At 39.1% G+C, this 21,964-nt stretch overlaps 3 protein-coding genes across 4 annotated transcripts; 2 read left to right on the top strand and 1 right to left on the bottom strand.

Annotated features, from left to right (window-relative positions):
• The first annotated feature begins 2,850 nt into the window (after positions 1 to 2,850).
• Positions 2,851 to 8,523, top strand: LOC133714163 (uncharacterized). 2 transcript variants are annotated; one of them, XM_062140237.1, is made up of 3 exons: positions 2,851 to 2,875; positions 6,716 to 6,777; positions 7,076 to 8,523. In XM_062140237.1, the coding sequence occupies exon 3, from the start codon at positions 7,087 to 7,089 to the stop codon at positions 8,116 to 8,118; it is 1,032 nt and encodes a 343-aa protein (XP_061996221.1). In that variant the 5' UTR covers positions 2,851 to 2,875; positions 6,716 to 6,777; positions 7,076 to 7,086; the 3' UTR covers positions 8,119 to 8,523. The 2 variants fall into 2 exon arrangements, with proteins under 2 accessions (XP_061996221.1, XP_061996220.1); XM_062140236.1 differs by lacking the exon at positions 2,851 to 2,875 and having other exon boundaries at positions 6,594 to 6,777.
• On the top strand, positions 4,570 to 4,986 carry LOC133714842 (probable calcium-binding protein CML27). The gene has a single exon (XM_062141101.1). The coding sequence runs from the start codon at positions 4,570 to 4,572 to the stop codon at positions 4,984 to 4,986; it is 417 nt and encodes a 138-aa protein (XP_061997085.1).
• A 2,500-nt stretch (positions 8,524 to 11,023) lies between the features above and the next one.
• On the bottom strand, positions 11,024 to 13,909 carry LOC133714162 (uncharacterized). Its single transcript, XM_062140235.1, has 4 exons — positions 13,292 to 13,909; positions 12,390 to 12,553; positions 11,558 to 12,263; positions 11,024 to 11,413 (listed from the first exon to the last, which is right to left on the bottom strand). The coding sequence occupies exons 1-4, from the start codon at positions 13,905 to 13,907 to the stop codon at positions 11,184 to 11,186; spliced, it is 1,716 nt and encodes a 571-aa protein (XP_061996219.1). The 5' UTR covers positions 13,908 to 13,909; the 3' UTR covers positions 11,024 to 11,183.
• Between the last annotated feature and the right edge of the window lie 8,055 nt (positions 13,910 to 21,964).

Here is a 21,964-nt window from a genome sequence, read left to right as displayed (position 1 = left end):
AAGAAGGAAGAACAAAGAGATAAAAACGAAGGAAAAAAAAAAACAGAAAAAACGAAGGAAAAAAAAAATAACAGAAAAAAAAATTATTAAAAAAAAAAAGAACTGAGGGCATAATGGATATTTTGGTGTCAAAAATTGACGTCGTGTACTGATAGTGGGTCGAGTTTCAAATTTCGTGTACCGAAATGTTTGGTTTGAAACTTTATGTATAAGAATTATTAGTGGCTTTTACTTGGTGTACTGTTTGCGAAATTTTCCCTTCTTGTAAAGCTGCTCCAAGTTGAATATTTCTTTTATCGACCATCACACAAATCTTGGAGTTTCCTTGTGCTTCCCCGGGATGTAGTTCTTTGCCTTGGTCTTCTCAAGGAACCAGTAGTAAATGAGAAGCAGGCATCCGTTCATGGTCGCTGGACTGTTTCTCCTGTACTTCTGCATCCCTTCCAATAAGAAGTCAAGTATTAGCCTCGGCCAATTGTACATGTTTATTGCCTCAATTCGTTCACAAACTGCCACCATATCCCAAGTAATCTGAGTCCCGGTTCGGCTGAAGAAGAATTTGCTGAATAGATATGCGATCATCAACACTGCAATCTTTCTTCCGTCTTTCTGTTTTGCCAGCTTTGTCAACTCGGTTATGAGTTTTTTTTTTCAACTTCCGTTCTCAGGACAGCCTGCTTTTTCAAAGGGCTTCCAAATATTGCAGAGTCTTCCATCTCATCCCTGACAACCCTCTTGTTAACGTGGAATACATCTTGTTTGGCTCCAATTCATTTTGGGTCCAAACACATCTCCTTCGGCAGGGAGGTGAAACAAAGCTGTGATGTCCTCTTCTGTTATTTCCGTAACAACATCACCAAACTTGAACTTATTATCCTTGCGGTCGAAATGCCTCATTATTATTTCGAGGTCCGCTTCATGCTTATGCAGCTGTATTTCTATTATCTTGTCTTCCAGGAAGGCTTCTATCATGTCCCAGAAATCTGTACCCCTCAACAGAGCCTTGGTTGCTTCTGGTATTCTCTCCCTGTGTGCGTTCATCACCCTCTAGAATGAACTGAGGGTGCACTCCTGCTGCTTCCAGTGAATTTTAGCTTTTTGGACCTCGTTCTTCTTCCCTTCCTGCTTTTTGGTGCCCTTCTTTGGCTTCTTCCCTTTACTCTTCGGTGGTTGCACTTTTCTTCTTTTCTTTGACTCTTGTTCATCTGAGTCACTGTCTTCTTCTTCTTCAAGTGTCTTCCTCTTCTGCTGTTGTCTTGGTCTCATTTCGAACCTTTTCGTTGTCTGTTCGTCCTCAGATTCTGATTCTTCTGCAGTTGTCGCTTCCTCTTTTTAATTTGTTCCATTTGTTTCTGCAGTGTCTCGTCAAATGTTGACTCAGTACCTTGATCTGAGCTCTCAAAACTGCGCACATCTTCTTCAGAATCACTGAAAAGGTTGAATCTCGGTCTCGCCATTCTGTGCAGAAATGAAACCAAAATGATCATTTTATAATCAAACCTTCTAACATCACCCCCAATAAAGACATTATTAGGGGCAATAATGTGCCTATTGCCCCCCAGTAGACTGCCAAAAAACCACTCCATTTTCAGTCATTCACACAATATTGCAGTTCAATAAAGACAAAATAACATAATACATTTCAAATCCCCAATTACAATGAATAATGAACCACAGTTAGAACATCACTGGGGGGGGCAATAATGTGCCTATTACCCCCAGTAGACCACCAAAAAACCACTCCATTTTCAGTCATTCACACAATATTGCAGTTCAATAAAGACAAAACAACATAATACATTTAAAATCCCCAATTACAATGAATAATGAATAACCACAGTTAGAACATCACTGGGGGGCAATAATGTGCTTATTGCCCCCCAATAGACCACCAAAAAACCACTCCATTTTCAGTCATTTACACAATATTGCAGTTTAATAAACAGAGTAGTGATCATTGGCCCCCAATACAAAGTCTATTGCGGGGGAATAATGTGCCTATTGCCTATGGTCTGGAATCGACAATATGCTTTCAATTAGTCTGCATTTTCACTCAATTAACAGTTTATAATAAAAAAACAAGTTTCAGAACAGTATTTCACACCTATGAACCAGAAACCGTAGTTTTCACAGATTTTCGCACATGCAAAGTCAATATCATAGATTTCACAGATATGAACCAAATCGAAGCTATCAACAAGTTCAAATCGAAGTTATATGTAATCTATTTCGCAGAAAACTTGAAAATCTGGAAAACAAAATCAGAAATTCAATTTTTACCTGTTTCGATACTTCCGATGACAGAGAAAACACAACCGCTGCCGGACCTTGAATCGTATTAGCCGGTTTCGGAGATTATCGTTGTCCTTTACCCAGACTTAGAGAGCGAGCGAGAGAGACAGAGTCAAAGCGTTTTGAATTGTGTTGAGAGGAAACTTACTCGAGTCGTGGGTACTGGCAAAATCGTCATTCCGCTGTTGGTTTGGGTAAATCGTAAATGGGAGTAAAAAACTCTAAGTGAGGTGTTTGGGTTCATGTTGGGCCTTTTCTGGGTAAGTGGTCACGGCCCATTTTTTATTTCATAAAAGTGTAGCCCCAGCACTAAATGATTTTTTTTCCAAAAAAAAGAAAAAGGAAAGAAAACACTAGTGCATTTGGATCCAATCAAAGAAACGGGTAAAACAAAACCCGAGCCCATACCCTAGCATCAGGCATGACCTCACTTCCCCCATTCATGCATTCTGGAAAATAAAAATTGTCGTTTGACCGCCCAACAAATATTTATACTTCTTCTTCTTCTTCTTCTTCTTCCTCCTCCTTTTTCTTTTACATGACTTTTCTTCTTCTTCTTCAGCTTCTTATTCACTTCTCTGCTCCTTCTCGTGCGCTTCATCTTCTCGATCGTCCCTAACCTCGGCTGACGGACTCACCCAGATTTCTCCTCTTAACTCTTCTTTTTCCTATCTACCGCTTTCCAGAGTATTAATTTAGGGTTTAGGCTCTAGGGTTTATGTTTTAATTGATTCTTATCTTTCAAACTCTAGGGTTTCGAATATTGGTTTTTAGAGGAGTGTGATCCATAAGCCATGAATCTTCTTAGTCTTGGTGTTTTCCTAGGGCTTGATTTTGCAATAGCTTTGCTTTTGTTAATTTCTTATTTGATTGTAGTCCTGATTTAGAATAGTTAAGTTCCTTTGTTTTTTGAGATTCCAAAAGTGCGCGCAGATTTGATATATATATCATTGGGTCTGTCTGAAGAAGTCAATATCCTTATTTCTTTCCTTATTCCATTGATGCAAGACAACTAACTATATGATTGTACTGTTTTGGCTAAGAAATGCTTAGTAATTAAATTAGGCAAGATAGGAAGTTATGGTGACAAAATGAGGATAAACTATTAGCATCGCGCCACTACTGGTAAGGCCTCTAGACATCACACCTACAGTTAGGTTGCATCACAAAAACCTAAAACGAAGCAGAAGCTTGCTGGAAAATTCTCTTCATTCATATCTCAAAGAAGGGTTTGCAAGCTTTAAATAGAATACGTTGATCTTGGCTCCAAGTTCATGAACTCCGGGCACATAATGAATCTATATTCAATACTAGAAGACCATGCATTTATCAAAACACTAATCCTAGACATAGATTCATCAATCGACCTGAAGAAAAGTCCATAAACAACCCAAAAACTCATCTATGCAACATTCCAAATAGGCCACGTACACACCATCTAGCATAGGTTCTGCTTCAGCATCATCAATCTTTTGAGTTAAGTTTCCAATGTTTGCTATGAAAAACTGATGCAGTAGGTTGCTCCTGAGCATTGTAAATCCAAGTATCTGATGAAATAAGACTACGAAATACAGGGACAGGGAAGTCAACAAAAAGTTTGGACTTAAAAGATTGGAATATGTATCCTCGTAAGGTTAAAATTACAGTCCTGATATCTTTTATAATAAAGTAGCTAGTTTTGAGGACAGCCAAGTGGTCGATAGGGACAATCCCAAATGAAAACATAAAGAAAGAATAAAACAAAAAGAATCAGGTATAAGATTCATCAAAAATCTTACACGAACTACAGCCATGATACTACTCGCTCATACTAGTAATATTCATCTGTACGTAAAATAAGGGTAAAAAATCTTGAATAGAGATTACCACTTTGCTTTAGAAGGGTGGAAGAATCACAGCGCAATCCAATGGCACAAAGTATGCTGAATCCCGAAAGGGTTTGTGTTGTAATCAAATACTTTTTTGGAGAGAGAATCCCTAAATTGCAGAGCCTTCTTAGGTCAAGAAAAACGTCTTTCCTTTTTCTTTTCGACCAAGAAAAAGTATTTACCTTCAAGAAAGTCTTTTAATTTTGAATTAGGAAACTGTTCCCTTTTCCTTATAGGAAACCCAAACAGAACCAATTACTGAAATCAAGCCCTATAAATAGGAACAGTGGGATATCTACCCTCACACACTCCTAACAAGCAAGAAGAAACCAAATCAAATTTGTACTCTCTCTCAGCGATGTCATCGAGTTTCAGAAGTTCAAGAAGTGGCAGCGGCATGGTGGTACCCATGGAAGAGGTACAGAAGGTCTTCAACAAGTTCGACGAGAATGGTGACGGACTCATCTCTTGCGATGAGCTCAAGAACGTTTTGTGTGAGCTGGGGTGTGAGGTGAAGTCGGAGGGAGTGCAGGCTGTGATGTCCGAGTTCGACAAGGACGGCGACGACCACATCGACCTGGAGGAGTTCACAAAACTCATGAATGGATCTGCGTCAAGCAAGGATATCCGTGACGCCTTCGATGTCTTCGATCTCGACAAGAACGGCCTGATCTCGGCTAGTGAACTTCATGAGGTGCTCAACCGCTTAGGCTTAGGGCAGAAGTGCTCCGTCGGGGAATGTGCCACCATGATCACCAAATTTGACGCCGATGGAGATGGCTTCGTTAACTTTCAAGAGTTCAAGAATATGATGAACCGCTCTTGACCTATCAATTTCATCAAAAGCCATTTCAATTAGGATTTTGTATTTTTCATAGGGATTTAGGGTTACATTTTGAGTCTTTAATTCGACCCACATTGTAGCGGAAGATACGTTTCATTAAGATTTTAAAATTTTTCTTCTATTATTATTATTATTAACATCTTCATCGACATTATCTAATTTATCTTAGCTTTTAATTATTTTGTATTCACTGATCAGCCTACCGTGGCGATGGTCATCATAGGCATCCATAGAAGGCATGCCGAGGGTGATAGTCGTCACCGACGAAGGAATGGAGTGCAGTGTATGCTTGGAAAGCTTCAAAGTCTGCGGTGAAGCCAAGAAGATGCCTTGTAAGCACAGGTTTCTAATGCGCATCAAACTAAGCAAGTAACTGAACAAAATGGCGTTACTACTTATAGATTATCATCTGTATCAAGAATCATCAAAATGTGCCAAAGTGCTGCATCTGCACTTCAATGAAAGGAAATAAACATAAGAAGAGAACAATACAATACCTTCACCCGAAAAGCAACCAAAACACAATTACACGCAATATTGAACACATTTAAGACTCAAAGCAATAAACACACCTGTGTCTGTGTTTTCCTTCTTCACTGACCCGGTCCAGAGACCATCCAAATTCTTCACAGAGACCTACATAAATCAAGGAGACCTCATGAAACACCCAAATCACTGGAAAACAAAATCTCAAAATTACCCAATGACAATTAGGTGAATCTGCAATCTTTGAGTCGATTTTGATAGTATTGCAGTTTCTCCGGTGTTCAACCACGTTTGGGAGTAACCGTGTTTATCCTCTTCTTTTCCGCTGCATAGGTACAATTTTGCCCTTCTTTTATTTAATCCATTTGCCATAGAGTTATATATTAGGAGGGGCAATTTGAGGGTCTTAAAAAATTTAACCTTAAGCACTATTTGCGTAATTAATACTAGCCCCTTAACATGTGCTCCACACATGTCAATTGGCTTTTATTTGTTTTTATTTTTTAAATTAAAAAAGTTACTGCAATTTCTCTCTTAATTTTGGGGAAGCTTCTCCTTTTTTATGGGAGGTATTGCAATTTTTTCAAATATAATTTAGTCTATTGACTATCTTATCCTCATATAGAAATAATTTGTTTATTAATATTTATAGTATGTGAGGGCATATATGGTATTTCAAAAATTTAACGATTCCCTCAAGAATTGGCTTAATTATATAAGATATATATATATATATATATTTTACTTACAGTAACAGTAAAAGTAAAAAAGGTAAAAGTGAAACTATGAAAGTGAAAAGGTAAAAGTAACAGGGTCGAAATGTAAAAGGACAGAAGTGGAAATATGCAAATATGGTGGAGTTTTTTTTATCATTACCTAAGGCAGTACCTACTCCATTCTGACCTTTTTTGTTCTTTCCCCTTTTTTTATTTTGTTAAAGTGTAGCCCAGCACTAAATGATTTTTTCCAAAAAAAGAAAAAGGAAAGAAAACACTAGTGCAGTTGGATCCAATCAAAATCAAAGCAACAGCCAACAGGTCAAACAGACCCGAGCCCAAACCGTACATCAGGCATGACCTCACCTCCCCCATTCATTCATTCTGGAAAATAAAAATTGTCGTTTGACCGCCCAACAAATATTTATACTTCTTCCTCCTCCTCCTCCTTTTTCTTTTACATGACTTTTCTTCTTCTTCTTCTTCTTCTTAATCACTTCTCTGCTTCTTCTTCTTCTCGTGCGCTTCTTCTTCTCGATCGTCCCTAACCACCGCTGACGGACTCTTCCAGGTTTCTCCTCTTTTTCCTATCTACCGCTTTCCAGAGTATTAATTTAGGGTTTAGGCTCTAGGGTTTATGTTTCAATTGATTCTTATCTTTCAATCTCATAGATGGTTATGTAGCTATTAGACTCTATTAGGATGTCGGTTTTTTAGAGGAGTATGGAATCTTCTTAGTCTTGGTGTTTTCCTAGGGCTTGATTTTGCAATAGCTTTGCTTTTGTTAATTTCTTATTTGATTTTAGTCCTGATTTAGAATAGTTAACTTCCTTTGTTTTTTTGGGGCTTATTTCTGATTTGGTGCTCAGAATTTGACACTATGAGGAAGAAGCTTGATACTCGTTTCCCCGCGGCTCGAATTAAGAAGATTATGCAAACCGATGAGGATGTTGGGAAGATAGCTTTGGCTGTGCCTCTCCTGGTTTCGAAAGCCTTGGAACTGTTTCTGCAGGATTTATGTGACCGGACTTATGACATAACCCTCAAGAGGGGAGCCAAGACCATGAATTCTCTGCATTTGAAACAGTGTGTCAAGACCTTCAGTGTTTTTGATTTCTTGAAGGATATTGTCAGTAAGGTTCCTGATCTAGGGGGCTCGGATGCTGTTGGGGAGGAATGTCCGGTTGCAAAGAGGAGGAAAGTGGCTGCCGATGATGAAGACACTGAGAGTGATGATGAGACCAAGAGGGGTAAGATGATGAATGATGCTGGTAATACTGTTGGAAGTGGCAGAGGAAGGGGTAGAGGCAGAGGGAGGGGGAGGAAAGCGGTTGCCGATGATGAAGACACTGATACTGATGATGAGTCCAAGACGAGTCTGATGGTGCATGATGCTGGTAACACCATTGGAAGTGGCAGAGGAAGAGGAAGGGGTAGGGGCAGGCCTAGAGGTCGCCCACGTGGTAGTCGGACAGCAGGGAGGGAGATAAGTGCAGCTAATGAGAAATATGAAGATGATTTGGACGTTGATAAGCATGAGGACAAGCTTGATGAGCCCCTTGAGTTGCTGGATGATGCAACAGAGCATAAAGGGTCAAAGGAAAACGCTTCCGGTGGCAATAGTGCAGAAACAGCAGCTCGCAATTTTGATCTGAATGTGGACTTGAATGAAAATGAGGATTCAGCAACTACATCAGCCGCTGTTCCTGTTCCTGTTCCAGCTCCTGCTCCTGTTTCTGTACCTGTTCCTGTTCCTGCTAATCAATCATCACAGTTCACGCCTGATATGAAGCATGTGGAATTTCTAGGTTGGCCTTTGACAGGCATGGAAAAGATGGCCATTGATCCCATGCAACTTGCCAATTTGACTAGGAGGATAGATGAGGAAGAGGAAGATTATGATGAAGATTAACCAACTATGACAGTGCGTCTAGGTATCTGTGGTCGCTCACCTCCCGTAACTCATTTCTTTCTTCTGACACATGGGTGGAGTAGATGTTAGGAAAAAAGTTGTTACTGAAGGTTAGGGTGCACAGTAGTGTAGGGAGAAAGGACATCAATTCACCATTGTAGACAAGGTTAGGACTGGGGTTATTTAAGTTTCAGCTTCTTTTGAAGTTCGTAGTTATGTTTATATATCAGTCACTAACAACAGTTGAAAACATATGATTTCTTGGTGATATTGAAGTCCTTGACTGTGTTAATTTGCTTCTGAAAAAGGAAAAAGAATAAACAGTAGAACTATAACTATGCAAATCTGTTTACTTCGTGAAGCGCTTTAGCCTTTTTTTATCTTTATTATATGATTTGACTTGTATGTGGGTGTGGGTGTGTGTGTGTGTGTGTGTGTTAACTACTGATGGTTACCTAAATTCTGGTGGCTAGTTTATGTTTGTATTGATGTTGTGGTGCACAATTATCATTTCTGTGTGTTTGATATTTCTTGAATATGGTGTAAGAAATCACATGCAAGATGATACCTTATCCGGTGTTCTCTCCTCAGAATGTTCTAAAAATAATCTAATTCTCATCTCTGTTGGGAGTGAAGGTATATGTTTTATGAGTTACGCAGCCAATATTTGCTAGATCGTAGTTATTTGTATGGAACCGAATTCAGGATAGATTGAAATCTAGACTTTTGATAGATAGATAGATAAATAAAAAATAATACAGAACTTTATCAAGCATTTCTTTTTTGCTGGTTAGAATTCTTTGCATTTGGCTCATACGAAAAGAGTTAACAGGTTTTGTATATTCAATTACTGTTCAAAAAAGTAAAAAATGGAAGGCTTCTTGTTTTTTTGTTTTTTTCCTTCTTTTTGTTTTTCCCACCAAGAATAAGAACATATAATAGTAGATGTAGCCCCTTTCAAAAAAAATAGTAGATGCAGCTTTGGAAACTAACTTTCCTGGAAAATTGAAAAAGAAGAATGATACTTGAGGTAAACACACCTCAAAGATTCTGATAACTATGGCGTATGGTCTTCCAGTTGATCTCAAACTAGGTAATTTCTACTTGAGGCTTGTATTATGGTGTGAATATAAATTACTGGGCCAGCAGTGTCATGGTAGTATGACATGGTAACAATTATGACATAAATGTATTAGGAAGAGGTTTGTTACTACAGAAACTTACAAGTATAGTTTATCTACTGTAATCTCATTTGTATAGAGGATCAGCCTCTGTTAAATATAATGCCACTTTGCTGTTATGCATTCACAACAAAGCTGAGTAATTGTGTTTATAAGTATTTCGGCAATATGAGAATAGATATTACAAAGCGCAGTAATTTGTTTTTTAAATCGGTTATATTTGGTTGCTGACTTGCTGGTCATATACTGGGTCCTTATACATTGAGTAAATGGATTGAAAGTAATCAAGAATATGTTGGATTCTGAAGTTTCATCTGTTTTTTTGGCTGCTTATCTAATGTGGAGTATCTGCACAACTGTTTAAAGAATGAAATTTGAGGATCATTTTCGGTTGTTCATAGGATTTAAAGCTTTAAATTCAATTGGGTTGGTTTTTTTAGTGTTTTGCCTTTTCAGAAGAACGAATGAGTTCTAGTTCTGGTGTAGAGAAAGAGGGGTGATTATACTCAGGGATCAAAGATTATTTGATTTTCTAGTATCAAATGATAATATGTTAATGTAAATCATGTTGGGTTCTGTTGAATTCTTTGGCTCAAATGATATTCTTTTTCTAACTCTGGTTTCTACTTTTCAAAGGAAAAAGGAAATGAGTAAATGAGTTTGGAAAGGAAAAGAAGTTTCTTGGTCAGTATTTGTCACCTTGTCGATGAATTGTGAGAAGTGTAATTTTGATGTTGGCCTGTATGTTTGCTGTAAATTCTTTTTACGGCACTTAATCCTTGTATAGTTCTAGAGTTCTCTTTGAAGTTTGAGCTATAATGGAAAGGAACTCAGCCACATGCTTGATGGAATGCTGCATTCCATCTGGAGAAGGCCCTGCGCTCCAGAAACCAGTATGTATGCTCCCTCAAAGCCATATCATCAAATAATTTCAGAACAAGGCCACAGCCTCCTGGTGTACCACATGTTCGACTAATTAATGGTGTGGACATGCTCTTCTGTAGTGCCATCATCTTTGGCAGTGCATTGAAATCTGGAGATAAGGATGCAACGGCTGTGTGTTGTCAAGACCTTGTTTGAGCACTAAACAGGTGGAAAGAGTTTGGAGGGATTTTGCCTAGAACTAATGGTTCTAACATGCATAATTAGTTAATTACTGATGAGAGTTGATGTTGTCTATTTCTTGGGCATATTTTGCCGAAGAGAATTTTGAGAACCGGCATGTGAAAGTTCAAAGGCCATTCTTCGCAGCAGGATGCTTTGCCCTACCGGATGACTTCGCAGGTCGGTACAGGCACCAGGTCTTTGCAGTAATTTGATTGTCACATTCTGTTGCAATTTTTAGACTTTCAGTTTTCTTATGGACAAGATTACGTTGCAGGATTCGCTATTTGGTTGCAGAGGAGCATTATCAGTTTTCAATGCTGGTTTCCTTCTCAAAGCTGGTTTCAGATCAACAAGCCTGGTTTCCAAGCAGTGTAATTGGATCATACATCCTAGGTTGTGTTTTGTTTTTCAGTAAAATTTAAGAGGTGAAAGTTAATAGGTTGTGTTGGTATCTTATAATTGCATGGTTGTAGTGTATCACACGCACATTGTGCTCTGGAAAGTTGTGAAGCAACAATAAAAATCGACAGTTGATGTTCTAAATCAAAATTCAATGCCCCAAAAGACCCTTCATCACTACCATTGGTCCTTGTTCTGCTTATCATCACATCATATGGTGTTGAAAAATCACTATCTTCCTGTTAATTGATAAATGGATCTGGGGAAAATTGGTTTGAATACAATAAGAGCTGCAACACTACAAAAGCAAACAGCTACAGATAGAATGTAGAATACAATGAAACAATAATCCAATTCGTGTATAACTGCTACCAGATGTTATGATTGGTGACAAATAACAGCCTTACAAGAAAAGTCGTCATCCACAGACCAAACACCCAGTTCCTGAAGCCGTTGTTGAACTAAATCTGAAGCCATATCATGTGACCAGAAAGCCACCTGCTTTCCATCACCTAAAGATTGATTGACCCTACTGTTATCGATCCTAACACCAAAGCTTGTCTCATCAAGATTCTTCACCCTCACACCTTTTTTCTGTTCCAAAATCTCTGCCATTACATAACTGAAACTTATGCTCTGTCGTTTAACTAGAAAAGAGATCACTTTTTTTGCGAATTTTGATATAAAATCATCATCCCAAACCTTTCGAGTAGAAGATAATCCACTGGCAAAGAAAAGTTCTGAGATTCTACCTATATAGAAATCATACGAGTGATCAGACTCGACAAATGCATCTCTGCTGACTGGAAGCATGTTCCCATCCACCACCCAGGAACTGTACCCAGATTGTAAACACTTCTGTAATACATAGACCTTGACTAATATTTCATTGATCATGTGCACATGAAAATGCTTCATAGAAATCAATTTATGTGCTCCTACACTGTCCAGAAAGCGGTTCGCAGCGATCACTGGATGTCCTCTTCTTGCCAGATCGAACAAGAGTTCAGACTCGGGGCCAATAAGTACATAATTCAGCATATTTAGAGTCTCAAAGTGGCAGAGTAGGTTTCTTATTACCATCTCTTTAGCCCCAAACAGGCTAACAACAATAATGGTGTTGTGTTTCTGCACAGAATCAAGAATGGACCCAAGTTCATCAAGGCTCACAACAACTCTTTCAGGAAATATTTCTCTGAAACAAAAATCATACCACTTGAGATCACTCAACGGTTGCATATCCCAAAACTTCAAATCAAGAGAACTTTCATCCAATATATGTGAATCAGGCCCAGCTGTCTTCCCATAATTGACACCAGCATCTCTGTGAGAGGCACTAAGCGCTCTTTCATGTAAAAAGTTGGTGTAGATATTAAAATAGCCACGAGTATGAATGAATTTAATGAACCAAGGTGTCCATATCTTCTCTCCCATCTTTTTATACCACCCAGTTGTTACCTGCACATAAATTTTACATCTCAACCGAGTAAGAAGTCAAATTTAAAAATTGACCAAGAAACAAATCGGCACACACAATTCTTCTTCAAAAGAGAAAGGAAAAAAGAAAAAAAAAAAAGAAAGTACCATGCCATTGAGGATTGGCTTAATGCCCTTGGCCTTGTGTTTGTCGTACCACAACCTGAACTCTTTCCAAGGTTTAGGAAACAGAAGCTGACCCCAAGTGCCAACCAGTTGGTACAAAAAGAGTCGTGTTCCGTCATCCAATTGTAGTTTGTTCCCGTGTTTACCTATAAGCAACACCAAATGAAGAAACAATCAGTTTCTATGATGGAAAAAAAAAAGTTCAATTGAGACTTTCATTTGCAAAGTTTTGATTAGTTTACGATCAAACCCAGTATCAAGGGGTCCAATAAATGAAAGGCAGAAAAGCATGGGGATTCTTTAATATATAACATGGAATTATATAGGAAAAGGTCAGGTCTTGGGGTAAGTTAAAATGATGACAGAGGGTGGGGAAAACGGGTTATGATTAGAATGGTTAGGGGTTTGATCTCATTCAATATCACTAACAGAAGCCAAAAAGAAAACGAAATCGGTTCAGCAACTGATAATAAAATCAATAAATAACTAAAAATTAAATTACAAAAACAGTAAAATATTGAATTCAAGTAATTGCTCTTCGACCATCAAGGCTTACTTCCTCCTACGCTATTGTTTGATAGCAAATGCAGAAAGATGAGGATGTGTGCGTGCATATGCATAATTTTCTATCTACATGTATGCACTTGCAATGAAGTCAACATAACACATCAACAGCTAAGAGTGTAATCGAAACTTCGTAGCACAACAAATGCAATGAAGAAACTGCTTAACCGAAGAGGCTTTATGAAATTAAAAATTGTAGGTTGAAATCTATAATGTAGATCACTGTGATGTAGCATATTCTAGTGTAATCTACAAAATTCAGATCATATATTCAGCATTACCAGCCATTGAAATAAAAGAAAATGAAAAGGAGATGGTACCTGGAACAAACCTTGGTCGCTGAAGCGAAGCTCCATAGATGTAAGGACGAGAATTGGAGGCGTTGTAATAGTAATTCACAATCAGACTCTTGAGAAACTTGTAATAGAGCGGCGACACCTCCAAGTCATCTTCCACGACGAACGCGAACTCGTGATCGGAGCTGGGCCACCAGGCCTCGAGCCACTGGGCCTGGAGGCCCGCGTTCTGAGTCCGGTAATGCACGACCTTGTCGCCGAACTTCCACTCGAATCCATCGACCAAGTCCAGAATGCGACGCGACTCCTGCAGCTTGCGATCGGCGTCGGCGGCGTCGGAGAGGGGGAAATGGTCAATGTGGAGGTGGAGGTGGACGCGGTCGGAGAGGTAGTCGGCGGCGGCGAGGGAGCGGAGGCAGCGGGAGAGGGAGTCGAGGCGGTTGTAGGCGAGGACCTTGATGATGAAGGTGAAATTGGGAATTTGGGGGTGGAGAGTGAGATTAAGGTTAGGGTTAGGGTTAGGGTTAGGGCTTGAAAGTGAGATTAGGAGGGAGGAGTGGTGGTAGGAGAAGAAGGAGAGGGCGGAGAGGAAGAGGAGGAGGAGCAGGAGTGGAAGCAAGTGTGTTTTGGGTCCCACCATTTCTCTGTAGGGACTTCTTAACTCAGAGGCTTATTAACTCAGAAAACGGATCGGGTCAAGAAACCCGCCCGCTGAAAATCGGGCCAAGAAACCCGCCCACTACAACGTCTTCATTTTTGGTTTTTTTTTTTTATAACACATTTTTGGTTTTTATATGGGGATTATAACTATGGGTTTCTCTTCTCAACATTCTATGGTCTAGTGTTCTGACTACCCTTTTGAACTATTCTGGTAATTTGATACGTCTGGATAAGATTATAGATCATTCATTTAAATTGAATGTTGTATTCTTGCTACGTATCTGTATCTCACTAGTATCCATGAATTGTGTTTTTTGAGTCAAATTAATCGTCTAAAATTATGTCAGTTATTTCTACTTCAATATAAATCTACACTTTTTTCATTGGAGTACTTAAATTATAAAACTATATGATGATGGAAGCCTATAAATTGCCAGCTGGAATCCACAATCAAGAGACATAAACTATTGGTTTAGTGTCGTGTAACTTAGCCGGTGTACGCTCTTTCTTTCAAGTATGCAGTTATTTTGCTAATCCTTCCTAACCTTTAGTTGCAGAAAGACAACGTTGGTACTAAAATGGAATTCTTACTGCCATATATTGAAGTCATTTTGTATAGGATTTGAAATTGAAGAATGACATGAAAGCTTGTTGCACTGCTCTATCTATATGTTGTCTCTGCAACATTAAATTCATTGGCCAAATTATGACAGGACTTGCCCCAAAATTCACCCTGAAATCTGAGGTGGCCATGTGGGGCCCACCTTAGGAATAACTCTACCGAAAATTTGGTAGAGTCACCCCTAAAAATGAACTACCCAAAACTTGTATAAAACACATCAACACTCCTACTAAACCAACCTTATTCTCCTGGAGCCACTCTGCTCCCCAAATCGTGACAACTCCACAATAAATAATTGAAATCCGAAAATACAACATATTCCAAATACACAAGTGTAACTCTCAACCTTTAAAATTGTTCGGCTCCAGTTTTGTTATAGCTGGTCAACATTATCTTTTCTTGCGCGGGCGTGCCAGCACCGTCGGGTGCGGTCGTCGGGGGGGGTGTCCCTTGACCTGACTTCTTTCGAACGACTGTAGACGAGGAGAGCACCAACCTCGTCGTGGGGGTCTTTTGTGCCTCGTGCTAGAGGACTTTGTCTTGTGTCACCAAGTCGATACTCAACGTTGTAGGTCGAGCATAGCGAAATCACCGGGAAGTAGAGAGAGCTTGCTAAAGCGTGACTTTAGCTTAACTAGTTTGCGAGGGCGTTACCCTTACTTGGCTGGTTACGTCACTGTTGTGGTCGCGGCGCCAACAGTCGGCTCCCGAGGAGACTGGGACTGGAGTGTGATCACCGATAGGAGAGAAGGAGTATGCTCCGGGGAGGCTTGGATAATCGTAGAGATTAATTGATTGATTGGCCGTCATTTGCTCTTTCGTGCTAGCCTCTTTATATAGGCTATTCTTGCTGGAAGAATGTAGAATATTCTAGTCTAGATCAGGAGTATATGACCTGTAGACGCATTACCTTGGGAGTCATAGCGAATATCTCAGATTAATTGTTTAATTAATCTGGATATGCTTAGAATAAGAGTAAAGCCGACCCCTTAATTATTGGATGCAGGCAATTGGGGTATACTATTTAAGCTCATCCTCGCGAGAATTCCACCATGGTCGCGCACTAATATAGTCATGATGATAGATTCCTGCTTTTCTACAATAAAAGGTGATCGCGTGGTCCTATATGCCCAACATATTCCCTTATTTGCAGGGAAGCCTTCGCTGTTTCCTTCAATCGTCACGTGGGTAAGGAATCTTCATGATTACTGTTCACCGCCTCGGGTCATGGGCTCCATTTTGGGCTCTCGCGGGAATCCCCATTTGGTTTCCCGCTTAGCGTGAGGCGAGTCCTTTCCAGCTTGGGCCGCTAGTTCATGGTGCTTGTCCTTCTTGGACCTAGCCCAAAGTCACTTTTGGGCTCAAACAAAAACATTTGTCCCCCAGGTTATCAGAACACTCTAAAAAAGGGAAGAATTCATGATACAAGTAGGTTTAATAAAGAGAAATTTTATTCACACATTGCAAAATATTAGATACACATCTCCTACTTAATACAACACCTATTAACTTTTTATTTTGACATTTTATTAGAAACACAACCCCAAACTTCCTAAACCATCATCATTCACAATACACCGTACACTTTTTTTTTTTTATATATATATACCATCTTAATTTGAAGAGAAAAAAAACCCTTAATCTTTGGAATTAAGATCACTATATCTAGTTTCATCTTTACCTCCATTGACCTAAAGTTGCCCAACTATTCTCTCTGCTCTCGAATTCTTTTTGAAGTAAAACTCCTAGTTTGTCAAATTGATTGGCAAAGCTATTTGCCAATACAAATGTCAGCTTATTAGTCCTTCCTAGAATCATTGTATGCATTTCAAATAAGATGCCAACAAACAAAGACGTGCTGGAACCTTCAAAACTGTGAATATAACAATTATATATAGAGTAGAGATTAAATTATAAAGATGTGATACAATATCGTCATACACCCTATAAAACCGATATATGGAGAACCGAGGACCTCGTTTATCAAACAAGTTTCAATACTATCAAACAACAATTGAAATTCAAAACCTAAATTTTGTAGCCAAAGTTCAGTCAAAGATGGAGAAGTCATACCTCAATTGAGGGTTGAGAAACACCAATATCATAATCCATTACGCTGTTGCCGATTTTCTTTGGAACTATGGATGTTCATCAATCGGTCTCGTTAACTGTTTCTGACTGGTTTTAAGTGTGCATCTTCATTCACGTCATTCATGTACGTGCTAAAACTCTAAAGCGGGATGATATATTCCAACTACGTTTCTTTATTTTTAATATTAATGTCTCTTTTGGTAATTTAATATACTCATAAATTCTTATGTCGGGTGTATGAAAAAATGGATGTGTATTCAGTATTTTGCAATGTGTGAATAAAATTTATCTTTAATAAATAACCTACAATATAGAAAACAACAGCAGCAGATGCTATGTCCCCGAATCCTACTGTGTCGAACCAGCTACTCTGCAATCTGGCCATTTGAAACCAAAAGGCCCAGGGGAAAGCATTTAAAAATGTTAGCGTGAGTGGACAAAAATAAATAAATAAATAAGAAGAAGAGGGATTTTTATACTTTCCCACGTGTTTAAACTTATAAAACCTCGATGCATGCAACTTTGATAAAACGTTTAACTTTAAATCCTAGAATCTCGTAAAAACAAGCCAGCCCCGCTGGTTAAGTAAAATTGGAGTAGTCCCGCTAGTCGAAAATAATAAAGTATAAATAGGGGAAGACGATAGCCATACGAGTGAGCCTCTCAGACTCAGGTGATAGCCTTCCAGGCTAAAGTACTCCCATACATACCTTTACTCCACTAAGTGCGGCGAATAGGATACTAGGCTTCAGAGTTACCGCTACAAAGGCAGCAATTCAGCGCCACAAAGGCGGACAGGCTTATGTGATCCCATCACGTCACCACAAAGACGGACTACATGCTAGCATGATAAATAATCACCATCGGTATGACATAGGAAAAACATTCGAAAACTAGTGAATCCATAAAGTTTCCCCAAATCTCGCAATAAAAAAAAAAAAAAAAAACAAGAGTACGATTCCCAACTGTACTCGGAGAATCTCGTAATAATTCAAATACATCAATGATGTGTCCCACATGCCAAAAGAATATATTCAAAACCATCAACAGATAAGCGAGAATCAATATATGAATATAATTCCCTCGAAAATCCCTTTTTCGAAAACTTTTCAAAAATCTCAAAATCGACGAATAAAAATATACTTAATTTCGGAAATCACCTTGGAATAATTCGTCAAAAATCAATAAATCCAAATCCGAGCATAACAAACTCATATCCGAAATTCATAACGGAAAACCAATCAATAAATCAAGTTATAATCCAAAACCAATTCGATGCTCAATAAAATGATATGATAATTTAATAAGGCATTAATTCAAGAAATAAACGCATGCATCATTATTTAAAACAAAAGTTCACTCACAGTATACAGCTAACGTGGCCAAGCGTAAGGATCCTCGTCGAGCGATGGGTAGGTACCTCGTCCTGTACAAAATTATATTCCGTAAACGACAATTTAACAATTATGTACGAGTCTAATACGAAACCTGAAAACCCCTCGTAAATCAATATCTCCATTTCTTTTCAGATTCAACCCAAACTTCACCACTAATATCAATCCGTCGATTTAAGTATTCCATAGCGGAAACAAGGGAAATATGAAGGTCGGATTCCCATAAATCGACACCCGAAACTCCAAACTTTGGAAATTCACAATCGATATCAAACTTCTCCCATTTCCACCAAAATCATATTTACAAGTTCTACGACTCACAAGTAAACTATCTAGCTAAAAACAGAAAACCAAAACCTCTCCTATGCGCCGCCACGCGCCGCCCACAAGGGCAGCGAGTGGGCCCCAGGCGCCGCCTGCCAACTTCAATCTGAGACACCAAATTTCATCAACATGATCATCTCAACAATCCAAACAACTTTCTCAACTACAATAAAGCCCAGAAATGCCTTGGTTGGCCGGAGATCGAGTTTGATCGGAAAAAGGGCTGATTTGAACAGTAAAATCTTCAAATCTTCGATTCGTCCTCCATGCTTCGAATTGCTGCAAGAGACTTGGAGGATTTATCAGCGAAGAATGGGCTTTCCAAAATGACCGGTTCCGTCCAAATCGCCATGAGCTACCGCCGCAGACTTCAAGAGGAGGAGGAGGCGGTCCCAACTGGACCAGTGGTGCACCGTCAGATGGCCAGACGGCGGAGTTATGCTGGAAAAACCGAGAGGGTCGAAGAGAGAGAGAGCGCGCGGGGGAGGAGAGAGAGAGAGATTTTACTGGGGTCCACAGTAACTTTCCCTATTTATACAAAATTATCATGAATAGTAACTTTAGTTTTTCGACCATAGCTTTCGCATACGAACTCCGATTTAAGCATACCACATGCACAGACTCGGTTTAACGTCCTCTACAACTTTTATGAAGAATATTTTCTCAAAAATTGACCCGAACAAAAAGTCAACTTTTTGGTCTACTAAAAGTATTGAACAAAGTAAAAAGTTAAAAGTAATTGTCTTTTACCATCCAAATGACTAATAAACAGGTAAATTGAGATAGATCCAAATGACTAGTAAACAGGTAAATTGAGATAGGGGACGTAACAAATTCTCAGTTTTATGTATATGTGTACGTGTAGAAGACACCATGAGCAACCTAGTATTACAACTTCATTGAATAGAACTCCCCTTACTAAACTTGTAAAATCTTTTCTGGTTCCAAGGTAGCCTAGTGCAATGTTCTAAAAAACGGCCTAGGCGGCCGCCTAGGCGCTAGGCGGCAAGGAACCGCTCCGATTTTGGCCTAGGCGTTTCCCTTAGGCGCTGGGCTACTAGGCCGCCGCCTAGGCGGGCTAGGCGGGGACTAGGCGGGCTAGGCGGTGGTGCTAGGCGGGGACTAGGCTGGCTAGGCGGGGACTAGGCGGTTCTAGGCGGGGCCTAGGCGGTCGTAAACCCTAATTTATTCTATATTTTGACTATTTTTATATTTATAATTAATTTTTAGACTTTAAATATTGTTATTTATATTATTATATGTCATAAAAATAATTTAAAATTAAAAAAAAAAACCGCTTAGTCCCCGCCTAGGCTCCCGCCTAGGCCCCTAGACGCTAGTCCCTGGGTCACCGCCCGACTAGCGCCTAGCGTTTTTTAGAACCTTGGCCTAGTGTCACATATATTTCCTACCTATCAAACAAAAAGTCATTGCAATGCCAATTCATTTGATTTGTGACCTTTGTTCTTTATATGCAGCATGTTAGCAAGGAAGTTCTTTTGCGGACTGTATCAACTCTTGGACTTTCTAGGACACCCCAGAGAGCCACGAATGTGTCTACGTGATTACTTTTTTGGTGCTACTTCGATGATCTACCTACATCTCTTACATTGCTGGGGTAACTTTTGTAGTGATGGCAGGATTACTAATAATGGCTTCAACTTTCGAGGAGCAGACATAGAAATAGTACAGAGAAGCATTCCGCAGTTTGTAGTATGTATAAGCTGTACCTATATGGCTATATTAGAGCATCTCCAACGGAGATGTCAAATAGAGTGTGTCAAAATTGAATTTGAAGGCTGACATGACAATGTTATTTTTGCTAGATTTCATCTCCAATGGATATGTCAAATTATAAAAATATTTTATTCATTTTTAAAATTATTTAATTCATAAACAATTAACTATTCTGTTAAGGAGTCGATCTCGACTCCTCCTTCCAGTTTCATTATCTTCTTCTCGACTGCTTCTCTCTCTCTCTCTCATTCTCTATCTTCTTCTTCCTCTCCAGACCAAAGTTAAGCAAGCTGGGTATTAAAGGAAAGCGAGTTGGGTATTAATCATATAAATACTGACTAGGATTATTCAAGGCTATAGGTCAATTGAATCCAGAAACTTGAAGAGGCACAGAGTAGGTGGTCTTCGATTGTCATTCGCCGTTTACCCATGGCTGGGTAAGTTCCTCCCTATCTGATTTCGATCATTTTTGGATGACTGTGAACTTTCTCTCTTTATCCCCAAATTTGAATTGAATCTGAAGGTCTGCTTTTTGGTATGGGTTGATTTGGATTTTCTAAAAATCGAACATCCAAACTTTGGAGCTGAGTTGAGTACAATAATGGGGAACTGAGGCTTGCAAATGGGTTTAATTGACTTGATTTTCCTTTCGGAATTGAATCAGGAGGAGGAGAAACAGTTTGGTTGGTTTTGTTTTGGCTTCTTTTGAGTAAAGCTTGGGACTTTCTTGGTGGGTTTCGGTGTTTGATTATGTACTAATCTCCAAATCGAAGGAGTCTTCTTCTTCCACCTCAAATTCAGTGTTTGTTACAAGCAAGGGACTGGGAATTGCAATGGGAAAATGATTGGGTTTCTCCATAGTTACAGAAAGACGCTCAGGAAGAAAGAGAGAGAAGAGAAGGAAAGAGGAAGAAACAATAAAAAAATAAAAGACAGTTCCCTCTGCTTCTGTCAAATTTGACAGCCCAAATGAGAATGTCATTTACACGTCAGATAAGACCCATGGGTTGGAGGGGTTGCAAATGTCTTTTCTAGCTGTTAGAGGTCTCCACGTGGATTTGACACCACCGTTGGAGATGCTCTTAGAAGATATTACGGTGGTGCCTACTTTAGAAGATACAGTAGTCTGTACTGGGAAAGTATTTGCTGATTCACTCTTATTTTTTTTCTCAATAATTTAATTTTAATGTTTGAATGCCGTTCAGATTTCTCATCACAATGTGCTTTGTTTTTTCACATATGTAGTAAACTGACAATGTGGATACCAATATTGCACTTATACTTTCATTTATGTATATGTACTGATATATTCTACATCAATGATTATGAGGTGAGGCAAATACAATTTACATTTGCAAATGTTGGCTTTTTATTGGTAAATCTCTACTGCTTATACGGTAATCTTTCCATCACTTTTTCTCTCTTGGAAACTAATTATTCCATCACTAGTGACAACCCCTTCAACAATTAGTGAAATAAAATGAAATTTGGAAAAGCCTGAACAGAAAAGTGGGTTCGTAGAAAACAAATAGTTAGTGCTTTCCAGCTGCAAATGCATTATTACTACTTGGACTGGAAAGTGAAGAGGAAATGAAAACGGAAAGGCCGAAAGGGGAATCCCCCCAAATGCAAAAGTATAAAAAAAAAAGGTAGTGCCAATTCCCACCCAACGGAGAAACCACCAAAATTTTGAGATTTCCCGCAGCACAGTTTCGTTGGTTCATCCATGGCTCTGTTCCGAGTTCACAAGGCCTCCCATTCCAGATCTCACTACTAGAAATATGGCCAAAGGGCACGGACAGATGCCCACTGATACGCAAACGGTTCTTGTAACTTTTGTGATCCACTGATAGCAAATGTTGGTGGCAA

Source organism: Rosa rugosa, chromosome 6 (assembly GCF_958449725.1).
Source record: "Rosa rugosa chromosome 6, drRosRugo1.1, whole genome shotgun sequence".
NCBI classification, from domain to species: Eukaryota; Viridiplantae; Streptophyta; class Magnoliopsida; order Rosales; family Rosaceae; genus Rosa; species Rosa rugosa.
The sequence above is the reverse complement of the archived record's forward strand: the minus strand, read 5'-3'. Positions and strand labels throughout refer to the sequence as shown.